The sequence below is a fragment of the Schistocerca nitens genome, chromosome 5, assembly GCF_023898315.1.
Source record: "Schistocerca nitens isolate TAMUIC-IGC-003100 chromosome 5, iqSchNite1.1, whole genome shotgun sequence".
In the NCBI taxonomy this organism is placed as follows: domain Eukaryota; kingdom Metazoa; phylum Arthropoda; class Insecta; order Orthoptera; family Acrididae; genus Schistocerca; species Schistocerca nitens.
Window position 1 is genome coordinate 603,312,897 of NC_064618.1, and position 24,553 is coordinate 603,337,449.

Consider the following 24,553-nt stretch of genomic DNA (forward strand, 5'->3'; position numbering starts at 1 on the left):
TCAGTGCATTTTCGTTGTCATTCTTTTCTGTGACAAACAGCTGCACATGTGACATGACACCCACTGCAAGAACGCTGCTGTGTTAATTGTTTATGCGAATTCCTTAGAAAAGACCCGTTTACCTGACTGTTCAGAACATGCGCACTCTGCTAACAAGACAACGCTGACGTGTTTGTCGACCTGCCAGGACGGTCGTACTGACTATTATTCTCAAGGCTGCCGTCACTTCCGCGATAGTCAGGTCGCCGTGGAAACTTTTTTAAACAGTGGGCTGAACTACGCAGTCAGTAGTTCGTTATCCGTCGCCATGTCACTCAGGCTGTGCTGGTTGCTACTTCTCGTCGTTTGCTGCGGTAAGTCAGGGGACTTTGAAACTGTGCATCCGAGTAATGTTGAAGTAGCATGTAGCTAAGACCTCAAGAAATTACGAAGGTATTTCGCAGTTTTTTATATTTATTTTTACGACATTGACAGGTTTGACTCTCTAGAGCTCGTTCTTCGCTATGAGAAGGAACACTTATGAACTGACACTATTCGGAGAGGGCCGGATTTTGCATGAACCGCTGCTACTGATAATAAAGGCGTACTTAGTAGGCGTTTATGTAACCATGGAAGGTAGAACTGCCGAAGTGAAATTTTATGCCATTCATACTTCTCCGGTAGAATACACTGAGAAAAATTATTTGTGAATGGATTTAAGTAGAGGACTATTTTATACCCATGAACACTGCTTTCCATGATACAAAGAAAACTCAAAAAAATAATAATTGATGTAAAGATTATTGTATCTAATTTGATGAAACTTAACAAACTGTACTGTGTACTCTCTTGATGAAGGCACAAACTTGAGAAATTATGGGTAAGAGAGTATGTGTCAGTAGGAGTTAGAGGAGCCTGGTCTGCAAAAGACCGAGTCGAAGGTTAAGAAACCAACGCTTTGTGGAATAATTCTGACACTGGTATGTGGGAATCTACAAGTCGAAAACATTGTAGGGTAGTTGAACCCAAAACGGTGCCGAGTTGATCCTGTGCCACGGCACAACTGCGAGAGCAACGCGTACCGCTTCCGAATGTATCTTACCTTTCTGCAAGTTTTTCTTCTTAAATTAAACAAACAATGCGAGTGAGTTCAATAAAAAGAACCATTATTGAAAAATAGTAATTAAATTCAGTCGGTGCCAAAATTTGTTCGCATAAATATCTGTATCTTATTTTTATGGGAGCTACCTACATTTATTTTAGTATGATGCATAAAAAATATCTTATTCACTCATCATAAATTATTAATAATGTGTAAATTATTAGCTGGAAATAAAATGAGAAGGGCTTTAGCTATTAGCTGAGAAAATATCCTGTGCAGGAATTGTGTTTTTATTACAATTTTTCTTTGCATATCTTTGCCTTGAACAAACCATACTTATTGATTATAACATTGAAGTCAAGTTTAGAAGCTATATCGTATTCTTCCACCCAGATAGCTAAATTTGACAGCATGCTTATACAGATACTTTTCCTTAGGCGGCTTTTTGATTAATTTTAATTTGCTGAAACTGCATTCACAAGATGCTATACTCACTGGTATTGTCATAAATAACCTCAAACCTATTTCAATGTTCGGATAAGCATATCTTAACATCACTGTGAAAAAATTTTAAACTTCTCGAACGATAAGCTGTTTCATATGGAACTTGAAAGCACTGGTTTTGTTAAATAGCTCCTGTGTATCAATATCTCCCGTTACATTTGGTACCAAAATCTGCTATACATCTTTCCAGATAAGCAAGAAATTGAAGTCACACAACATGGTGTAATATTTGTGAGATCTTTATTCCATTTCTTTTATTATTCTATCAAATACTTCGAAGCATTCTCTCATATTTACTTCAGCAACCGCTCGCTGATCTTTCAGCTCTTATAATACCACAGCCACCATGTATCATGGTCTGTCCATTTGGGGAGGCTTGGACAACTCCCGGACAACTTCTTCCATTCAACTGACGTATTTTTCTTAGAAATTGGTAGCCAATAAAAAATATAAAAATAAAAATTGCTTTTGGTGTAGTTGCATGAAGAGGGCTAGAAAAATAATGTGTTCATGAATTTTAAAAGAATCGTTCATATGATCTACGGAACACGAACTAATTCATTAACTAACTCAACGACGAAGATCGCCGTACCATAGGTGCAACCACAATGGAGGAGAATCTGTGGAGAGGGCAGACTAATCCGTGATTCCTGAAGAGAGGCAGCAGAATTTTCAGTAGCTACAGGGGCAACAGTCTCAATGACTGAATGGTCTGGTCTTTTGGCATTAGTCAAAATGCCGTTGCTGTGCGGACACTGCGAACGGCTACGTTATTTCTTTCTCCACTATACGGCTTAATGATGACAGCATCTCTTGGGTATTCTACGTGTTAGTGTGGAATGTTAGATCCTTTGATCGAGCAGGTATGTTAGATAATTTGAAAAGGGAATGAAACAGGTTGATGTGATAGTGAGAGTTAGTAAGGCACCAAGGCAGGAAGAGTAGGACTTCGTATCAGGTTAGGCTCTGAGCACTATGCGACTTAACTTCTGAGGTCATCAGTCGCCTAGAACTTAGAACTAATTAAACCTAACTAACCTAAGGACATCACACACATCCATGCCCGAGGCAGGATTCGAACCTGCGACCGTAGCGGTCGCTCGGTTCCAGACTGCAGCGCCAGAACCGCACGGCCACTCCGGCCGGCTCGTATCAGGTTATTACAGGGTTATACACACTAAATGAAATGGGAATAACACATGAGTAAGTCTAATCTACATCTACATCTACATGAGTACTCTGCTATTCACAATAAAGTACCTGGCAGAGGGTTCAATGAATCACCTTCATGCTGTCTCTCTACCGTTCCACTCCTGAACGGCACGCGGGAAAAACGAGCACCTAAATTTTTCTGTGTGAGCCCTGATTTCTCTTATTTTATCGTGATTATCATTTCCCCCTATGTAGGTGTGTGCCAACAGAATGATTTCGAAATAGGAGGAGAAAACTGGTGATTGGAATTTCATGAGAAGAGCCCGTCGCAACGAAAAACGCCTTTGTTTTAATGTTTGCCACTCCAATTCACGTATCATGTCTGTGACACTATCTCCCCTATTTCGCGATAATGCAAAACGAGCTGCCCTTCTTTGTACTTTTTCGATGTCATCCGTCAGTCCCACCTGATGCGGATCCCACACCACACAGCAATACTCCAGAATAGGGCGGACAAGCGTGGTGTAAGCAGTCTCTTTAGTAGACCTGTTACACCTTCTAAGTGTTCTGCCAGTGAATCGCAGTCTTTGGTTTGCTCTACCCACAATATTATCTAGGTGATCGTTCCACTTTAGGTTATTTGTAATTGTAATCCCTAAGTACTTAGTTGAATTTACAGCCTTCAGATTTGTGTGACATATCACGTAATCGAAATTTAGCTGATTTCTTTTAGTACTCATGTGAATAACTTCACACTTTTCGCACCACACAGATATCTTATCTAAAGCATTTTGCTAGTCGTTTTGATCATCTGATGACTTTACAAGACGGTAAATGACAGCATCATCTGTAAACAATCTAAGACGGCTACTCAGATTGTCTCCTATGTCGTTAGTATAGATCAGAACAATAGAGGGCCTATAACACTTCCTTGGGGAACGCCGGATATTACTTCTGTTTTACTCGATGACTTCCCATCTGTTACTACGAACTGTGACCTTTCTGACAGGAAATCACGAATCCCGTCTCACAGCTGAGGCGATACTCCGTAGGCACGCATTTTGGATAGAAGACGCTTGTGAGGAACGGTGTCGAAAACCTTCTGGAAATCTAAAAATATGGAATCAATTTGACATCCCCTGTCGATAGCACTTATTACTTCATGATTATAAAGAGCTAGTTGTGTTTCACAAGAACGATATTTTCTGAAACCGTGCTGACAATGTGTCAATAAATCGTTTTCTTCGAGGTACTTCATAATGTTCGAATACAGTATATGTTCCAAAACCCTACTGCAAATCGACATTAGTGATATAGGTCTGTAATTCAACGGATTACTCCTACTTCCCTTTTTTGGTATTGGTGTGACTCGAGCAATTTTCCATTCTTTACGCACGGATCTTTCTGTGAGCGAGTGGTTGTATATAATTGCTAAATATGGAGCTATTTTATCAGCATACTCTGAGAGGAACCTGACTGGTATACAATCTGCACCGGAGGCCTTGCCTTTATTGATTTAGGCTGCTTCGTTACACCGAGAATATCTACTTCTATGTTGCTCATCTTGGCAGTTGTTGTTGACTGGTATTCAGGAATACTTACTTCGTCTTCTTTGGTGAAGGAGTTTCGGAAAACCGTGTTTAGTAACTCTGCTTTAGCGGCACTGTCATAAGTGACTTCACCGTTGTTATCGCGCTGTGAAGGTATTGATTTCGTCTTGCCACTGGTGTGCTTCATGTATGACCAGAATCTCTTTGGTTTCCTGCCAGATATCGAGACAGAATTTCGTTGTGTAAATTATTAAAAGCATCTCGCATTGAAGTACGCGCCATATTTCGAACATCTGTGAAACTTTGCCAATCTTGGGGATTTTGTGTTCTTTTAAATTTGGCGTATTTTTTTTCGTTGCTTCTGCAACAACGAACTGACCCGTTTTGTGTACCATGGGCGATCAGTACCATCACTTATTAATTTTTGTGGTATATATCTCTCAATTGCTGACGATACTATCTCTTTGTAAACATTCCACAACTTTTCTACACTTACATGATCAGATCTGAAGGAGTGAAGACTGTCTCTTAAAAAGGCGTTAAGAGCATTTTTATCAGATTTTTTAAATAGATATACTTTGCGTTTCTTTTTGGTGGTAGTAGGTGTTACGGTATTGCCGGCCGGAGTGGCCGTGCGGTTCTAGGCTCCACAGTCTGGAGCCGAAAACCGTTACGGTCGCAGGTTCGAATCCTGCCTCGGGCATGGATGTGTCTGATGTCCTTAGGTTAGTTAGGTTCAATTAGTTCTAAGTTCTAGGCGACTGATGACTTCAGAAGTTAAGTCGCATAGTGCTCCATTTGAACCATTTTTGTTACGGTATTCAGCCTAGTAGCAACTGCCTTGTGGTCGCTAATCCCTGTATTCGTCGCTATACTCACTGTTTGTCCAGAATTATTTGTTGCTAAAAGGTCAAATACGCTTTCGCAACCATTTACGCTTCGAGTGGGCTATGAACTAATTGTTCAAAATAATTTCCTGAGAAAGCATTCAGTACAATTTCGGATGAGGGTGGATTGAAGTCACCATCGACTATAATTGTATGAGCGGAGTACTTATTTGGAATGAGACTCAAGTTTTCTTTGAACTGTTCAGCAACTATATCTTTTGAGTTGGGGAGGGGGGGGGGGGGGTCGGTAAAACGATCGAATTAATAGTTTAGTCCGATTGTCAGGTACAACCTCTACCCATACTATTTCACACGAACTATCTACTTGCCGGCCGAAGTGGCCGTGCGGTTAAAGGCGCTGCAGTCTGGAACCGCAAGACCGCTACGGTCGCAGGTTCGAATCCTGCCTCGGGCATGGATGTTTGTGATGTCCTTAGGTTAGTTAGGTTTAACTAATTCTAAGTTCTAGGGGACTAATGACCTCAGCAGTTGAGTCCCATAGTTCTCAGAGCCATTTGAACCATTTTTGAACTATCTACTTCAATTTCGCTACAAGGCAACTGCCTCTGACAGCAATAAATACTCCACCACCAACTGTATTTAATCTATCCTTGCTCAACACTGTTAGATCGTTTGAAAAAAGTTCGGCTGAACGTATTTCCGGCTTTAGCCAGCTCTTTGTACATACAACTATTTGAGCTTCAGTGCTTTCTGTTAGGGCTTGGCGCTCTGGTTCTTTACCAACACATCTACGACAATTTACAATTAAAATACCAATCGTTTCTACAACTACCTTACTGTGTTTTACCTGCCCACTTTTAGACGGACGTCCCTTCTGTGGTTCCCTGAGACTCTCTAATCTAAGAAACCGCCCAGTCCCTACCACACAGCCCCTGCTACCCATGTAGCCGCCTCCTGTGTGTAGTGGACTCCTGACCTATTAAGCGGAACCCAGAAACTCACCACCCGATTGCGCAAGTCAAGGAATCTGCAGCCTACACGGTCGCAGAACCGCCTGAGCCTCTAATTCAGACCCTCCACTCGGCTCTGCACCAAAGGACTACAGTCGGTTCTATCGACGATGCTGCAGATGGTGAGCTCCGTCTTAATCTCGGAAACAAGACTGGCCGTCTTTACCATTTCCGCTAGCCGCCCGAAACCAGACAGAATCTGCTCCAGTCCAAAGCCACACATGTCATTGGTACCGACATGAGCCACCACCTGCAGTTGGCTGTACCCTGTACTCTTCATGGCATCCAGAAGCATCCTTTCCACATCTGGAATGACTCCCTCCAGAAGGCACATGGAATGCACACTGGCTTCCTTCCCCTCCTTGGCAGCCATCTTCACAAGGGGCCCCATTACACGCCTAACGCTGGAGCTCCCAACTACCAGCAAACCCACCCTCTGTGAATGCCCAGATCTTGCAAGCTGACAAACTTCCTCTTTAACAGGGTGGACGACTGCATCCGGATCAGAGACATCGTCAGCCACAGATAACACCCGAAACCTGTTCGTCAAACGAACCGGAGAGGCCCTACAATCGGCCCCTCAGAAAGTTGTTCACTGTCTGCCAGACTTTGGAATGCTCTCCCACTCGACCACAGGTGAGGGGTCAACCTAAGTACAGGCAGTACCTGGGGCGGCCACAGCAGTGGACCGATTGGAGGACATTTGGGACGTGCTTGACGTCCCTCGCATCCCTGCGTCCGATCCCCTACAGTGACGCCCCTTGGCAGCAGCCTCAAGCTGTGTGACGGAAGGCAAAGCAGCCTGGAGCTGTGAGCGAAGGGTAGCCAACTCAGCTCGCATCTGTACACAACAATCACAGTTCCTATCCATTACTGCAGTCGCTCCTGTTTAAAGCTCATAAAAATATGCAACAGACTAACGGTGTACTCGCCTTGTTAGCAGCAGGTAATCGAAGTGCTCTTTCACTGACGGCCTAACCGATTCTAAGCTGTTCTAACCAAACAAACAAAAGCCTGTATGATATGAGGGTCGATAGCAACGGCAGTACTGTACACTACACTGTTATTCAAATAAAATGTTGTGCCTAGTAAGCACCCAAACACGCAAGAAATTACAAAAAATAAACAAGTAACTACCCAGATAACTGAAAATAAGTCGCTCCTGTTTCAAGCTTGTAAAAATATATAACAAGCGGTGTACTCGCCTTATTAGTAGCAGGAACTAGCGGCGCGCTCTCGCTGACGGTCCAACCGATAATGAATAACAAAATAAAAATGCCGGTAAGTTTCTACGAACAGCATAGTGAACACTAGTTCTACTAGTTAAGGGAGAGAGAAATTTAATTGTAATAGGTGACTGGAATTCAGTAGCGGACGAGAAGGAAGAACAGCAGGAGAATATGGACTGCAGGAAAAAATGAATGAGGAAATTTCTTGATAGAATTTTGCGCAAAACATAATTTAATCATCATTAACTCATTGTTTAAAAATCGTTAAAAAAGGATGAATACATGAAAGAGTCCTGGAGACCCTAGAGGTTTCATGGACTTTGTCCATTTGGGGAGGCTTGGACAACTCCTGGACAACTTCTATTCAACTGACGAATTTTTCTTAGAAACTGGTAGCAGGTTTTGGATTTGACGATAATGTATTGTTATGAACTGCAGGCTGAAAGTAAAGAAATTGGTAAAAGGTAGAAAATTAAAGAGATAGGAGCAGGATAAACTGAATGAAACAGAGGTTCAGAGCGAACAACAAGCAGTGATGGATTGAAACGAGGGAAAGGAATACAATGGAAGACAAATGAGTAGTGTTGAGAGATGAAATGTGAAAGGCAGCAGAGGTTGACATATCGAGAACGACAAGGCCTAGAAAAAATCCCTATATTACAAAGCGGATATTAAATTTAAATGACGAAAGGAGAAACCATAAAAATGCAGTTAACGAAACATGTGAAACGGAATAAAGACATCTAAAAAATTAGGCTGACAGAAAGTTCAAAATGGCTAATCAGGAAAGGCTAAAAGTGAAATGCAAGACTGTAGAAGCATGAATAACTAGGAGAAAGATAGATGCAACCTATAATAAAATTAAAGAGACCTTTGAACAAAAGAGCAGCAACTGTACGAACAATGGCGGCTCATGAGTATACATTCTGAGTGTTCACAAATTTTTAGATTCAGATAAATATGAGAGTGTGAAATTAATAGCATCTGCTATATAACAGTTACGATTAACAAAATATTTATACAAATACAGCCACAGCCAATTATAATAACATCAGTGATAATAATAATAATAATATGCATAACTTGTCTGAGAAAGGAAAGAATTGTTTTTGGGGAATTTTGTTGTTTTGTACTTAATAAAGTACAGTTTATCGCAAGAACGAAATAATGTTTAAGCTTTCGTTACTCGTTGTTTCGCATTTTTGTGTAAGTGGGAGTTCTCGTAATCTTTTTATTTTTTGAACAAATGTGCAAGATCCCTAACACATGTGTTAGTTAACGAATTAACTTGCGAGCTGGAATTCAGACAGTGTTACGTTGCACATACACAACAACTTACGCTTATCAAATACTTCTTTGTTCGCTTACAGTCATACTTATTAGGTTTCCTCACCTTCTTAGTCAACAGATCTGGTCTGGAAGGCCCTAGTTCCCTTGTGGCTAACTTATACCGATACTTTTATTTTCTGTTAGCACTTAAAACAGGTTCAACATAATTCATGTTGAACACGGGGAAGCAGATTCCTGCACAGTAAACAACCAACTCCAAACTCAAACTGCCGTTGAGGATATTATTAAATCGAAGTAGTAGTGTCTAGCCACATGATCACTTGACTAGAATAGAAATGAGGCGCTGAGAACCATAAGGGCCAAAAGCACAGCGCCATGGATCCCACATTTAAGTGAATATCAAAGAAACCAGTGAGATAGCTTTTCAGAAATGTTCATATATACAACGTGGGCCTACAGCGCAGATAAACCTGATCCACCATAAGATCAACAGATATTAGAAGCATCAACAAATGCTACAGTCTCACACTGATGATGATGTATTTTATGGTTCTCAGAGCCTCAAGTGGATTACTGTATGATAAAATCCAACACTTAATATGCTATATCTCTTTCAGAATTCCACAAAATAGGTTTTTCTGTCAGTATAACTATAACATATATTGATGTCTGACTAATTTTGATATAAAGTGAGTGAATTGGCGTATATGAGGAGTCTGCTACTCTCTAGCGGGATTTATGCTAAGCGATTGGGGTTAAAAATCTGCTTCAGTGTGCTACCACCTGGTGGCACTGACTTAAACTTGCAGTTGAGTGGTAAGGGCCAGCCGTGCACACCGTCAACAGTGCACATTGTTTATCAAATCCATACGTATTTGGCGCGTAAAGCAATTATGTCACGCAAGTTCCGCATGCGCAAGAGCTCCTTAAAGCGCGTACGATTGAAGGTGTGCTCGTGACCCTGATGCCAAGTTTCACCGAGTCTGAAGAAATAGCATTGTAGCTTAGCTTGCCGTGTATTTCAGATTATCGCATCTACATTGCATTTTACAGGATTCAAAGAAAAATAACCAATAAATGGGAAAGGTGTCAAAAGTTAGGGTGTTAATGTGATCTTGTGCTCTTACACAACAGCCGCCAAAGTGTATAAATACCAAAAGCTCAGACGGCACTTACTAATAAGCAAAGAACAAAAAAGTGAAAGGTAGAAGGAACATAAAGAGGTTCTACGTAAGAAAACAAAGAGGATAATGCTATAGAATGAGAAGAGGAAGTAAGATAGGAGACATGATGCTGAGAAAAATCCGACAGAGGACTGAAGGATCTCGTAAGAAACAAGGTCTCTGGCATTGATGACATACCCTCAGAATTATTGAGATCCTTGAGAGACCCAGACATGATAAAATTATTTCACCTAGTGTGCAAGATGTATGAGACAGTTGACTTACACTCAGAACTCAAGAAGAATGTAATTATTACGTTTCCAAAGAAGGCAGGTACAGACCGGTGTGAATCATCAGTTTAATAAGTAATGGTTGCAAAATATTAACATGAATTAACCACAAAATAGTCGAAAACCTGGCAAAAGTCGACTTCATGGAGGTCAGTTTTGGTTCTGGAGAAATGAGCAGACACACAGGACAACACTGATCCTACAACTTGTACTAGAAGATAGGCTGAGGAAAGCCTAAGCTACACTTATAGCGTTTGTAGATTTAGAGAGGCTTTCGACAGTGTTGACAGGGGTAGAATCATAGAAATTCTGCAAGTGGCAGGAATGAATACAGGGAGCGAGAGGTTGTTTACAACTTATGCAGGAATCAGACTGCAGTTATAGGAATCGAAAGCCACAAAAGGTAAGCAGTAGTTGCGAAGGAAGTGAGAAAATGTTGTAGCACGTTCCCAATGATATTTAACCTGTACAACGAGCAAGCAATGAATGAATCAATGGAGAAATTTGGAAAGGCAATTAAGGTTCATCGAGAAGAAACAAAAACTTTGTGGTTAGCCGATGAGATTGTAATTCTGTAAGAGACAACAAAGGATTTGGAAGTACAGTTGAATGGAATGGATAGTGTCTTAACGAGAGATTATAAGATGAACATGAACTGAAGTACAACAAGGATAATGGATTGAAGTCGAATTAAATCAGGCTGTGCTGGGGCATTAGATTAGGTTATGAGAAACAAAAAGTAGGAAATGAGTTTTGCTATAGTAGCATTAAAATAATTGATGATGGCCGAACTGTTGAATGTGAGCGGACTGTGTACTCGCGAGCTATGTGAACCAATCGCACTGTGTCACGCACACTGAGATGACGGAGGTCATGGGAGAACGACATGTACATGTACAGATGGCGGTAGTATCGCGTACACAAGGTGTAAGAAGGTAGTGGGTTAGCGGAACTGTCATTTGTACTTAGATGATTCATATGAAAAGGTTTCCGGCGCGATTATGGCAGCACAACGGGAATTAAGAGACTTTGAATGCGAAATGGTACTTGGAGCTATAAGCAGGAGACGTTTCATTTCGGAAATCGTTATGGAATTCAATAGTACGAGATCCATAGTGTCAAGAGTGTGCTGAGAATACCACAAATCAGGCATTACCTCTCACCACGGACAGTGCAGCGGCAGACGGCCTTCACTTATCGACTGAGAGAAATGGCGTTTGCGTAGAAATGTCACTGCTAACAGACGAGCAACGCTTCGTGCAATAGCCAGAAAAATCAATGTGGGAGGTACGACGAACGTATCCGTTAGGATAGTGCGGCAAAGTTTGTGGTTAATGGGCTGTCAGCAGACGACCGAAGCGAGTGCCCTTGTTAGCAGCACGACATCGCCTCCAATGCCGCTCACTGGCTTCTGACCGTATCAGTAGGACCCTGGACAAGTGGAAAACCATGGGCTTGTTAGATGGGTCCCGCTTTCAATTATTAAGAGCAAATGGTAGGTTTCGTATGTGGCGCAAACCCCACGAAGCCATGGACACAAGTTATCAGCAAGGCACTGTGCAAACTGGTGGTGGCTCCGTAACGGTGTCGGCTGTGTTTACATCGAATGGACTGGGTCCTCCGGTCAAACTGAACCGATCATTGACGGGAAATGTTTCTGTTCGACTACTTAGAGACCATTTGCAACCAAAGACTTCATGTTACCAAACAACGATGGACGTTTTTGATGACAATGCACTGTCACTTGTCCACAGTTGTCGGCGATTGGTTTGAAGAACATCCTGGACAGTTCGAGCGAATGATTTGGCCACCCAGATAGCCCGACATGAATCTTATCGAACATTTATGTGACAGTTTGTGCACAAAATCGTGCACTTGCAGCACTTTCACACTTACAGACGGTTACAGAGGCAGCGTGGGTCAATATTTCTGCAGGGGACATTCAGCGACTTGTTGAGTGCATGCCACGTCGAGATGCTGCACTATGCCGCCCAAAAGGGGTTCTGACACGGTATTAGGAGATATCCTATGGCTGATGCCACCTCGGTGAACACCATGATCCCGAACAGCTGCGGATGCCCGGAATATAGAGTAGTACTTTGTCACATATACCAAGTTAGCGATAGACACATGTTTGGAAGTAGATTTTTCTTTATTATTTTACTTGGACTAAATGACTCCGTGACAACACCGTGCGTTTACGTGGGCTAAAGGAAAATATTCTTGAAGTAGGCAGAACACAGGAAAACAAGTAGGAAAAGTCACATGATTCTCCCGGTTAGTTTCTATGTTTTTTTTTTTTTTCACTTTTTGTTCCCGTCTGTGCCTGAGCCCTTGGCGGGGGCCTTTCTTGTCACCCCGTCGGTACGGCCCTGACCAAACCTGAGGAACAAGTACGAGTGCATTACAAATGGTGAGATCCTGAAATACAACTAGTGCATTGCAAATAAGGAAATACATACGTAGCCTGGTCAGTCCTTACGAAAAGATTTATAAGACTGCAGACTATGCTCAAATGGTTCAGATGGCTCTAAGCACTATGGGACTTAACATCTGGGGTCATCAGTCCCTTAGACTTAGAACTATTTAAACCTAACTAACCTAAGGACATCACACACCTCCACGCCCGAGGCAGGATTCAAACCTGCGACCGTAGTAGCCGCGTTCTTCCGGACTGAAGCACCTAGAACCGCTCGACCACAGCGGCCGGTGCAGACTGTGTTTACAATTGAAGGCTATAGTCGAACAACCCTAGTGGAATAGCTTTGTAACCAGTTTAAGAATAAGCAGATATATTTTCGTGTGCGAGCAAGCAAATACTGTAAAGAAGCAGGCGGGTTACATCGCGCCAAGGTGACACTCAGGATACGTTAGACATTGACCAAGCTTTTCGAAACTATTCCTACGGATAAGGGGAACAGATCATTGATACCAATAATAAATGTATAAATTTGAGATAAGAAAGACAAGTTCGAAAAGGATGGTTAAGATAAGCGTATGGGTTACCGATTTCTTTCACCTTTCACACGAGCTGTAGCGCATACTTAGATATGACAAATGCTGGTATAATGCAATACCCCTGTCAGTCGTTTAAGAGAAGTCACATTTCAAAGCTTTTTTGTCTGCGGAATACAATCGGAGTGCCCCTAGTCATCGAGCAATAGCGTTACCATAACCAGTTATGATGATAATATCGTAAGGCTGCCCATACTACGTTTGAAGCACGTCATTCTTTTTCCTAATCTTTCAACGAACGCACTGTGTTGTGTTCCTAAGAAATGGAAAGATAGCAATAATGATAATCATTGTGGCGTATTCGAGGAGAGGGATAAACGTTGAATAATAAGGAACTGTAATGGAATGAACTTCTATTTGTAGATACATTCATGTTCGTATCTCAGTGAAGTCATACCGGGCTATACTTGCTTTGAATAATGTACACAGTACTGTTCCTTCTGTCCAGCTGGTCCTTGTTACCCTTCCCCAAAGCCACATTTCCAACGATTCTAAGTGCTTTCAGTAATCTGTTGATGGGACATACACAACTGTTGATATTCATCATCAACAATTAGATCTTCTGCAGATGCAAAATTTTTTGTTTCCTGAAATTACAGAAATATCTGTTATTAAACTTTTACAGACCCAATTCGAAAATAACTGTAGCGGATCTCTCAGTCTGGGTTCAACAATATCCAGCTTTGACAGCCATTTAGGAGCATACGCCAGATGAACGTCTTGACAAATTGTTCTTTTTCCATATTAAAAGACTTGTTCCTTGGTGGTTTTCTTCGCTCTTTGGAAACCCGTTTAGCTGTTTGCAATTCTTTTCCTTACTTTCGTAGCGCATCTGTTATCAAATGCATTAAAATTTTCTGTTATTTATTTCAATTTAAATGGTTATCCCTATAATTTTTAATTTGATTACTATCATGATTCTGCTTTTTGTTGCTATTGATTTTAAGGTCAAACTTTTTTCGATGACATCAAGGAAATGTCTAATTTACAGTCAATTTTAATGGTTTCCGCCGATAAGGTGGGAGCTACTGCTGACATTCATAAACATAGTTTGTTCTTTCAGACAAATGTTATTAGTGCACCGATTTTCATCAAGATCATATAAGACATGGTCCCATGCTATGACAGGATGGTGAATAGTAATCGAGTAGAGATTTTGATCAGGTCAGTGATCAATGACAAAGCGCACCAAGACACAAGAAACTCTCTTTGTTTTGACCTTTTATTAGAGAGGGCTTGTGAAGAAATCGTTTACAGAATTATTCCTGTGTAAACGTAAAACATTTCAGTTATCTAACACTATGTGAAATGTGGATCGTGCCTAGATGCACGAACTCGATGTAATAATATGAGACTTTGCATATTTGTTTCATAAATTTGTAAAACAAGTGAGTACAATAAATCAGTAAGATCAATGGACTACATCCTTTACTTTTCGTAATTTGGTACGTGGTTATCGTCTGTTCACCAAGATATCCAAAGAAACACGGTAGATTCTGTCACGTCAGTAGTAAGACGAAGTGGTCTGTTGATAAAAGCGTTACATTACATAGCTGTAGCCCACAGAGACATCTGAATTTTTCCACCCTCTCCATTTAATGATATTCATTGGATAGAAACTAATAAATCGATCATTCGTTTCTTTCAGGTGTCACCAACGCTTCAGATGACGAGGTAGGTGCCACACCATATTTCCAGTGTTTGTGTGTGTGTGTGGACGCGCACGTGCGCACTGGTGTACGTGTGAGCGTGGAATTTCTACTGTAGCCACCAAAGAAAAATTTGCTCTCGTGACAGAATGGTGAGATATTTATGTGTTCGTTCCTCAATCCCGAAAAAAGTAAAGCTATTTGCGCACATCTCTCTATCAATACATAGATATTGGTACATTATTTATTTTTTGTCCGCCCCTGGTAGCTGAGTGGTCAGCGCGACGGAATGTCATACCTAACGGCCCGGGTTCGATTCCCGGCTGGGTCGGAGATTTTATGCGCTCAGGGACTGGGTGTTCTGTTGTCCGTGTCATCATCATTTCATCCCCATCGACACGCAAGTCGCCTTAGTGGCGTCAACTCGAAAGATTTGCACCAGGCGGAAAAAAAGTATGAGCATAGTCGGAAAACAGAAAGAGCACATTTGTTTTCAAGATCACCTTGAAAAGCAAAATTTGACTATCTATATTTGAAAGGAGTACTCACTGCTTCAAATTACCAAATGATTCAATGGTAACGACAACTAAGTGCAGTAAACTGTATAATGTCTCGGTACTATTTGCCATTTCGTTGTGAGTGGAGTGTTTCTTTTGGCGAAATTTACAATGTATTGTCGCAAAGATGGCATCTAGATCCTATTTTAAACGGTAGGATATCTTTTGTCATGCTGCGTCAAACCAGACACAGACGACAATTTGAGGAGCCCGAGAATCATGTCGAAGTTTTAGCGACGGTTTCCGAGAAACGAGTAATGTTTGTAGTATACCAAAGTTTCCCGAACATCTAGCTTTGACATGTCCTCGGTTGAGAGTCCACACGTTCTTTCAGGTACGTCTAATCCAGCTGAAGCCACTCATGACATGTTGAGATGTTGGGATCGGGTCATTTAGCAGCACAGTTAAGGTCAAACATGACACCTGAGTTTCGCGAAATTAAGTAAGTAAGCGTGTAGTCCTGTGCAGTTGTTGTCATTCTGGAAGAAGAAGTACCCACAGCTTACATGACATGAAGATGTAAATGGAAGGAGAACACTTGGTCACCGAAAAAACATCTATTGTTCATGTTGACGGTAATCTGAATCACCCGTCACAAATCAAGAACCGAAAAACACATGCAGAACATCACGAATCTCCTCCAGCCTGAACTGCATCCGCCACACATTGTTGTTTAAACGCTCACTGGGCCAGTGGTGATATCGACGCCTTTATCATTTGAAAAGAGGCAAACCGTGACTCACCGGATCATATTAAGTGTCTCCATTAAATGACTGTCCAATTGTTTGGCCCATTGAAGACGTGCAGCTTCATGTTTAGCGGCCTTTTGCAATGTAGGCACCTCCAAAGTCCACTGTATGTAGTTCCTTTCTCTGTGTCCGCTCGGAAAACGGTTGATATGAACCAGCAACCACTGAAGCCAAGATCAGCGAGAAGGTCGAGAACGGCAGAGAACAAGAAGAGGTGAGAAAAACACCAAGCGATAGCCCAAAAGCCACTCATTGAGTCCATACATAACAAAACTCAGATGAGGGAGGACCGTTTAACGGAACAGAGGGCTCGATATAGGGCCATCAATTACACTGTAAACGTCCCATCCGTGGCATGCAAGAGATGGTGTTCCGTGGCAACAGAAGACGTGAAGGAATATCTCATGATCAGTGGGTTTAGAGCAATCAGTGTAAACAATAAAGACATGCTGAAACTCCCGTATGAGCGTTTGGAATAAACAATGGAACACCATGGGAATGATGGATGCTTTCAGAAGCGATCCATCCAAATCAGTGGCCAAGGAACTAGTCAAGGGGGATGGTCAGGAGAGAACGTGGTGAAGAGGTCAAGGAGGGGAGATGGAAGTCACAGCAGAGAGAAACGAGGCGAAGCCCATCCGGTAAACCCATCTGAGGGCGGGCAGTGTGCGTGGAATGGCCCGAAGCCGCGAAAAGAATAGAACAGAAGAGGAGGGGGGGGGGGATGTGATGCCCCTAATTTATCTTAATATGGATACGCATTCGCCTATAATTGACCGTGAGCGCCGATCGGACTTATAAATACACTGGTGTCCAAAATTAAAACAACAAACGGAAATTTTGCAAGGTTGTATTTATTTTGCCATGAAACAGTATGAACAGGTGATAGTAAAGTTAAAAATTGAAAGAATACAGAATGTAAATAACTGCTATATGCTTAACGGTGGGCAAAAACGTGCTTCGTTTCTTCCAACTTAACGTATTTGCAGACACATTCCGACAACTGGTTAATGTGCTCAGTTTGGGGTGTGACCACCTCTGGCAGCAATACAGGCAGACAACGACGGCGCATGCTGTGAATGATGTCATCAAACTCATGTTGAGGTAATAGCGCCCATTCTTTCTGAAGAGCTGCTTGCAAACCTTGGAGAGAGGATGGTGGACACTGACGTGATGCAACCTGTCTCCCTAGTGCATCCCAAATATGCTCTATGAGATATAAATCGGGAGAGCGAGCAGGTCACGCCATGTGTGCAACGTTTTCGGTTTCCAAGAAAACATCAACCACTCGTTCTCTATGAGGTCGAGTATTATCGTCCATCAGTACGCAGTATGGGTCCACCAACCTCGCAAAATCCCCACATGAGGCGCCAAGATCTCGTCACGACACCTGACACCAGTTAAACCTTGCCGATTCACCCATACAGCTGAAATCTGGTTTCGCAGGACAGAGCGGATCAGGTTATGGTTGTGGAAAGGGGCCAAAATCAGTTACTGTCAGTTGCACAAAACACACAAATTTTATTTTCCTAAAAACACTTAATCACACATGCCCCTAAAAGGATTCAAAACAATAGGGCTGAAAGCCCGAACACAAGTTATTACAATTACTTTAAGGAATACACGTGGCAGAAGGCCTTACTTAAAAAAGAAAATCTTACGTAAATACTCGCTGAAGGTCGCACACTGGACACAGATGAACTGAGGCCTTAAGGCCTGGATAAAAAGAATTTCCAACAGAGAAGAAAATTAAAAAAAGGTTTTAAACAAGTGAATTTTCAAATTTTAATTTTTAGACGGCTGAAGGTCATATCTTAAAAATGTTTGGCATAAAAGCTCGGCTGAAGGCCACATACTGAACATAGAACAACTCACAGCTTAAGGCCTGGATAACAAGGATTTGCAATAGAGCAAAATTCCCCTTTTGTTCTTTAAAAAAAAATTTAGTTCAAACAAGAATCTTCAAAGTTTTAACATAAGACGGCTCAAGGCCATATTTTAAAATTAAAACAAACTAAATTAATAGACGGCTGAAGGCCTAGCACAGTACTTGAGATTAAAAGAAAATCACAGTCTAAAAACAGCATAACAATGGTGCTCAGAAGTATTTCAAGGGTCGGGCTGAGGAGGTAACTCTAACGTAAGGTTAGGTGAGATATATATGACAGTAGTATCTGTTCCCGAAAGAACACATACCGTGGATGACCATGCAGCTTTGCTAGAAATGAAATGATAATTAAATAGACACCCTAGCTGCAAACAGGTGTTGATATACTTCACTGGGGACATGTTGAAAACGTGTGCCCCGACCGGGACTCGAACCCGGATAGAGCGTCTGCCATGTAAGCAGGAGATCCCGGGTTCGAGTCCCGGTCGGGGCACACGTTTTCAACATGTCCCCAGTGAAGTATATCAACGCCTGTTTGCAGCTAGGGTGTCTATTTAATTATCATTTCATTAGGTGAGATAGGCAGCCAAGAATAAGATTAAGTAATCAGATGGCAACCCGATCCAGGGACGGCTGAAGGACCGACCAACAACCTAATCAATTCCGTTGCGCCGACCAACGGCACGACAATGGAAAATTTCAGCCGAGGACGCAGATACCAGCAGCACTACCTCTTCAAAATTGGCGTCTAAAAACAGCCAAGGCACAATAACCATTCAAAAATATGAACAACACCAAAAGCTGTCAAGCTACACGCGTTACGGACAGCAGCAACACGGCCAGGAAAAACATACTGTGAAACACTACGCTAATGCCCTCGCCGCGGAGACTTCCTCGCTGCGCTGTCCCAACCGACTGACTGCCTACTCCAGTACGCAGACAGCATTAACATAACTGTTCAGTCGAAATTACACAAGCTAGACACAGTTCCACGAAAACGCTTCCACAAGAACTCGAACAATCGTAAAAGCAATCACTGTGGAAGAACCAGGACGAATGACAAATCGACACACACAGAGAACCTGAAGCGGTTGGCGAACAAATATACGTCGTCCGATGAGACGACCGACCGAACGAACAACCAAGGTCGTCCCCACTCAAGTCATGTGTGTCAGCAACAGTCGGTCGAGTCTTGGCTGTCCGGACCTCACTGCAGCTCCATCCCGACTCTACTCCATGTCCGTTCGGAACTCGGAGACACGGCTTCCCGGGCGACCCTACCATGCAGAGGTAACACTTGCCCACTGGCCACCCGACATCTCTGCATATGGAAGGAACCGACCCACGTCGGGCAAGATGACCAACTGACGAGGCCCAGAAACGGTCAAAAGGCAAAATACACGTCGCCCGCCGGCAGCGGTGGCCGAGCGGTTCTAGGCGCTTCAGTCTGGAACCGCGCGACCACTACAGTCGCAAGTTCGAATCCTGCCTCGGACATGGATGTGTGTGATGTCCTTAGGTTAGTTAGGTTTAAGTAGTTCTAAGTTCTGGGGGACTGATGACCTAATATGTTAAGTCCCATAGTGCTCAGAGCCATTTGAACACGTTGCCCGATGAGACGACCGACCGAACGACCCACCACCGGTCGTTCCCGCTCCAGTCTCCTTCCGGCGGACAGTGCATGTGTATCTCAAGCGGTCGGCGAGTACTGGCTGTCCGGAACTCACTGGCGCCGCGTCCAGACTGAACCCCCGTCACACGACGAGCCGGAAGTACTAGCGGTCGCTTCAAAGATAATACGACAGTGCTCTTATCGATAAGCGCTGCTGCTGCCACTCACGGGCAGGCAAGCCAGCAACTTTGTGATGCCAGTAAATCGAATAAGAAACGAGGTGACAGTTCCGTAAAGAGAAGCTGTCAAGGAAGAAACGGCATGAACATGAGCCACGCACGGCCCAAGATCTCGTCACGATACCTGACACCAGTTAAACCTTACCGATTCACCCAAACAACTTCATGAAGAGATGTCTGAATGGTACACGTAACCTTGCCCACCATTAGGGATCCTTCACGATATCGGCCTCTTTCCACAATGCGTGGGTCTCAAATTATGTTCCACATTCCCTTCAGATGCGAAATCTTCGAGAATCACTCTCCAGACGAAATCTGGACTCATCTGTAAAAAGAAAATTGGCCCACTGTTCGACTGTCCAGGGTGCAGGTGGTATGCTAACAACTCTACTCTAGATGTTCACAATAAAGATCATTCTCCCAAAGACTTCTGTACAATTCAGTGGATGCTGCAAGGTCAGATGTCAGTTGGTGTGCAGCACTACGGCGGTACCGTCATGCCCTTACAACCAAATCACAGTCCTCTCTTCCTGATATCACACATGGTCGGCCCTGCCCTGGTCTTCAGGTCACTGCTTCGGTCTGTATAAATTGTCGCCACATCTGAGAAACAGCAGAACGATTCACATTAAGCCAACAGGCCACACCAGTCTGTTACTGTCCACCTTCGATACTTCTTATGGCTCTCCATCGCAGAGAGTCTGGTGAGTGTCTTCTTTGTACCATGTCTCCCCATCTATAATTCTACACACAGCAACTGTGGTTGTGGGACAAGCCACTGCCTCGTTTGATAGGTACCCCAGTGTCATTATTGGCGTGCTTGACCGTTAACTGGAATGCCACCTTTCGTGCAGAACACGATTGTACGGACATCTATTGACATTTTCTATGAGTATACCATGAACTGGACATAAGACTGGCAAATAGCGGTTTATTGCTTTAATTTTGGACACAATTCTATTTGTGGGTGGACACTTGCGTCTAGAAAGTAATTAGCATCCAGTTCACTGATTACTCTTTAGAATGCAGAGCTTGTATCTTGCCATACAATTGCAATTTTGATTACAGGAACCGACAAAGTAAGGTTACTAAAAACAGTGAAGAGCAGAGCACAAATATTAACGGGCAAGACTTTGAGATGACGATGTTACACTGCAAATGATTAACATGGACACCATATATTACTGAGTTAATTAGTGGGATAATGAATACTTTCATCTGCACAAAACGTCTCTATTGTAAACATGATACTCTTATAAACAAATGTACTGCGAAATAATCAGTGAACATAATCTGCTAAACAATGAAGTAGTGGAGCTACTGTGGTGGTACTTTTGTTAATAATGTACCTAGTAATCATTACTTTCGTATTACTTTACAATATCGTATCATTCTGTATAGAAATTTGCTTTGTATTATTATTAAAACGTCACACTTTATGTCGGAACAAGCCTACAATGACATGATTACACTTTCATTAAACAAAGAAAAACTGTATCCTGCACTTTAACGAACTGAAACTTACTTTCAATCATGTAGACTGAAATGCAACACAGTAATTTTCTGTTATAGGTACGAAAAATTACACAGTACCTTTTGGTGTCTTCCTCTGCAACACTGCTTCCAATTTGTAGTAATATTTATATCAACAATCTTGTAAAATTCTTTGGTAACGCTACCATGTTTTACACAGTGATGTCAGTTACAGAAATTTAGAACATATTATACTTATCACCAGCTCACATACCTTTACAACTAAAGAGATGAGGTCACGACTTTTACAATGTGGTGTCCTAGAATGAAAATTATTATATACTGATACACTGAACTATACCAGTAAAAAATATACTTTAGTCTTTTCACAGGTGGTGAGCACTGCTTATAGCCTCTAACGAGAATTGCTACAGTACAATGAATTTGCAGTTTTCAACTGTGGCTTGGATGTCGTAGGACTTTTTGCTGTCGTACTTGGCCAGCCCAGTAGATATTGCTGAAATGTAATGCATGCCATAAGCCAGCGTACAACAACTTCATACTCACCCTCAAAAATATATGGTCGCCTCTTCTTTCTTGGATAAAATCCACTCAAAACACTACAGAATTAATGGTAGCTACTTTATGTGGTGGCTTACTTTACAAATCTATTCTACAAAAATCCCCTTTGTCCACATCCATACTCTTTCGAAATGTTCCCACACTAAATCCCACTACATAACCCGTTAAACAATTATCTTCATATTAAACTTAAACCACACTCACGCATCATTGATGCTGCTAAAACACATTTATAACATTTCACCTACACAAAAAGACATAATAACACTTTATGAAAATACTAGAACAGTTTATGAAAAACATTCTATTGCTTTCGTGCACTCTAGTGAGCACAATCGAAACTAAATAGTCCCCTATCCAATATTGTCCTCTATCGGCTGATACATAAACTACGTGCGCGTCCAAATTCGCGTCACCAACTGTCATATCCAGCTCTGAGACACATCTCCCACTTAACCGCCTCCAAGGCAGGATCGGTATACGGCGCTACGCCTCAAGTGACACATCACGCAAAAGTTACATTCGTCCTTAACTTCCTGATCACTAACACTGCCTTTGGATAACCTTGGGAGTCTTACCACATTGATCTTTACACATGGGCGAAATGTGTACAGGCGCTCCACGAGTCCAACCAACCACAGAGTCTCTTACAAAGAAAGCGCAGTCAGAGATCCAATGCAAAGCGCTACACAGTGCTGCCAACACAGAAGCAGCCCACTTACACTGTGTTCATGGCTCACCCTACTGGCCCATTCCACAAGTCGTCCGACTCAGAGTTTTAGAGGGTATCAGGCGGAGCCCACTCGCAACAAAATTGTCCCGTCGCACTAGTCGTGTTGTCCGCCATATTTCGCAAACGCTCGGCTCAGTGCAGGGCCCACGCGAAATCAATATGTCAGTGAAGGGGTACACACTAAATGTGTTAATTTTGTCGCGTGCTATCGAGAGCCTGCATGCATTTAAACGCGCAGTTAATTAATTAAAGTCTTCTGAGATAGATACTCGCTTTCCGCGGGAGACGGCTACTGGCACTCTTTAAGACCTGCTCTGTCACATGCTGTGACGTAAGCGCCGTGGCCTGTCTTTCTCGCGGACCTCGACTGCAGAAACGTGACGTCAGAAGTGTGTTGTGTTTACATTTTCGAGAGGATGATGCAGCGTGGTACCATGAGGCATGCTTTAAGAGAAACGCATAGAGAAGTTCTCTGGTGTTTCAGAGATATAAAATCTCAGTTCCATACCATGGAGCAGATCTGGATCTTCGTACGCAATCATTAGAAAATGGATTGAGAATGATGCACTTTCGTTAACAATACGAATCTGCATTCACCAGCAAAAGGTACCATTGGTAGCTCTTTTAAGAAACCATTTGTAGTTGTAAAGATTAGTATTTCACACACTAGTTCAGTTGTTGTGACTTATCACTTTGCGATGATACACATATACTGTGTGATCAAGCTAACATTACGTTCAATTTCTGTCGTCGCGCGTTGTCAAAGTAATGTCTCACTAACGAGATATGAAATTCTTATCCAGATTTATTGTTCTCGCCACTAGGTGGGACTCGAATTTGAGTTGAACAGAAGAAGTAAAACTTTTCTGCACACTTTCTTCTATGAGGGACAACTGCAGCCATAAGTAGGTGTTTCGAAGGATAATCACTTGGCTATTCTTATAAATAGTTTAAATCTATTAAATTAGAAAAGGCGTTTGCTACAATTGTGATCGAATTGTAGTTACAATCAGGAGTGAGAAATAGAGCAAATTACTTACATGGTGAATCATGTTGTTAAAGTTACAACACGGGCGAGACCGTACATTCGCTGTCTATGAATAAATGACGTAGCGGATCGTCAGGTAGGCGGAAAGTATGGGCCATGGTTCCATGAGCGTGCCTAAAATTTTTTTTAAAAACCCAAAGAATCATCAAGAAATATCCTTCCAAATTAATGTGAAAAAAACTTACAATGGGTTAAACACCTTGTCAAAAATTAAAAACACCTGCCATGAATCCAAACGGACGGCAGTAGGCCGCACATAACCGGTCAAGCATTAGATATAGGAGCACAATCAATGGAAGCACCTATAAATCAATGAAAATGTTGAAAGTTTTTCTAATTGTTCGCTCTGCGGGAATCGTGGTAAAAACAAAAATACTGCTAGCGACTTGCAGCAAATGCCCGAAGTCCATATGACAGTGACATCCCATAAACCACAGACTGTATTTTGCTTTGATGCCTACTTTACATATGGTTTTCTCTGTGCAGGTCCAGGTGTGCAAAGGACATTGTCACTCAGTCGCCATGGCGCTGATATCGGATCTCTCCGACAACTCAACAGGTAACAATACTCTGCAAGCGTCTGTACTTGCAAATAAGATAGAAAAGCCGATTTAAGCATGCATTTGGTATTGTCACTCTCTGCAATGTTAACAATATTTGTATCAAACTCGGCGGTATTTCTATGTAACACACGATAAAAAGTATCTTGTTTTGGAATTCATGCTTTCGATCATATTTGTTAAGCACAGTATTTACTCTGAACTAACAGTGATTAATAAGTGCTGAAAGAGAATTTCCTTAAAGAGACAAAAAAACTGAAATAATATATTTATTAGTTTGGATACCATGCAAATGCTGAGCAGCATTATACGGCATTTAAGATTTGATTAA

The 24,553-nt window shown here is 42.1% G+C and overlaps 1 protein-coding gene across 1 annotated transcript in view; it reads left to right on the top strand.

The window, feature by feature from the left end:
* Window positions 1–225: 225 nt before the first annotated feature.
* Window positions 226–24,553, top strand: part of LOC126259783 (uncharacterized) — a 52,254-nt gene continuing 27,926 nt past the window's right edge. The window contains exons 1-3 of the mRNA XM_049956791.1: window positions 226–353; window positions 14,781–14,806; window positions 24,149–24,221. Coding sequence (XP_049812748.1) covers window positions 308–353; window positions 14,781–14,806; window positions 24,149–24,221 — 145 coding nt within the window. The 5' untranslated portion in view covers window positions 226–307. The remainder of the gene's footprint in view (window positions 354–14,780; window positions 14,807–24,148; window positions 24,222–24,553) is intronic.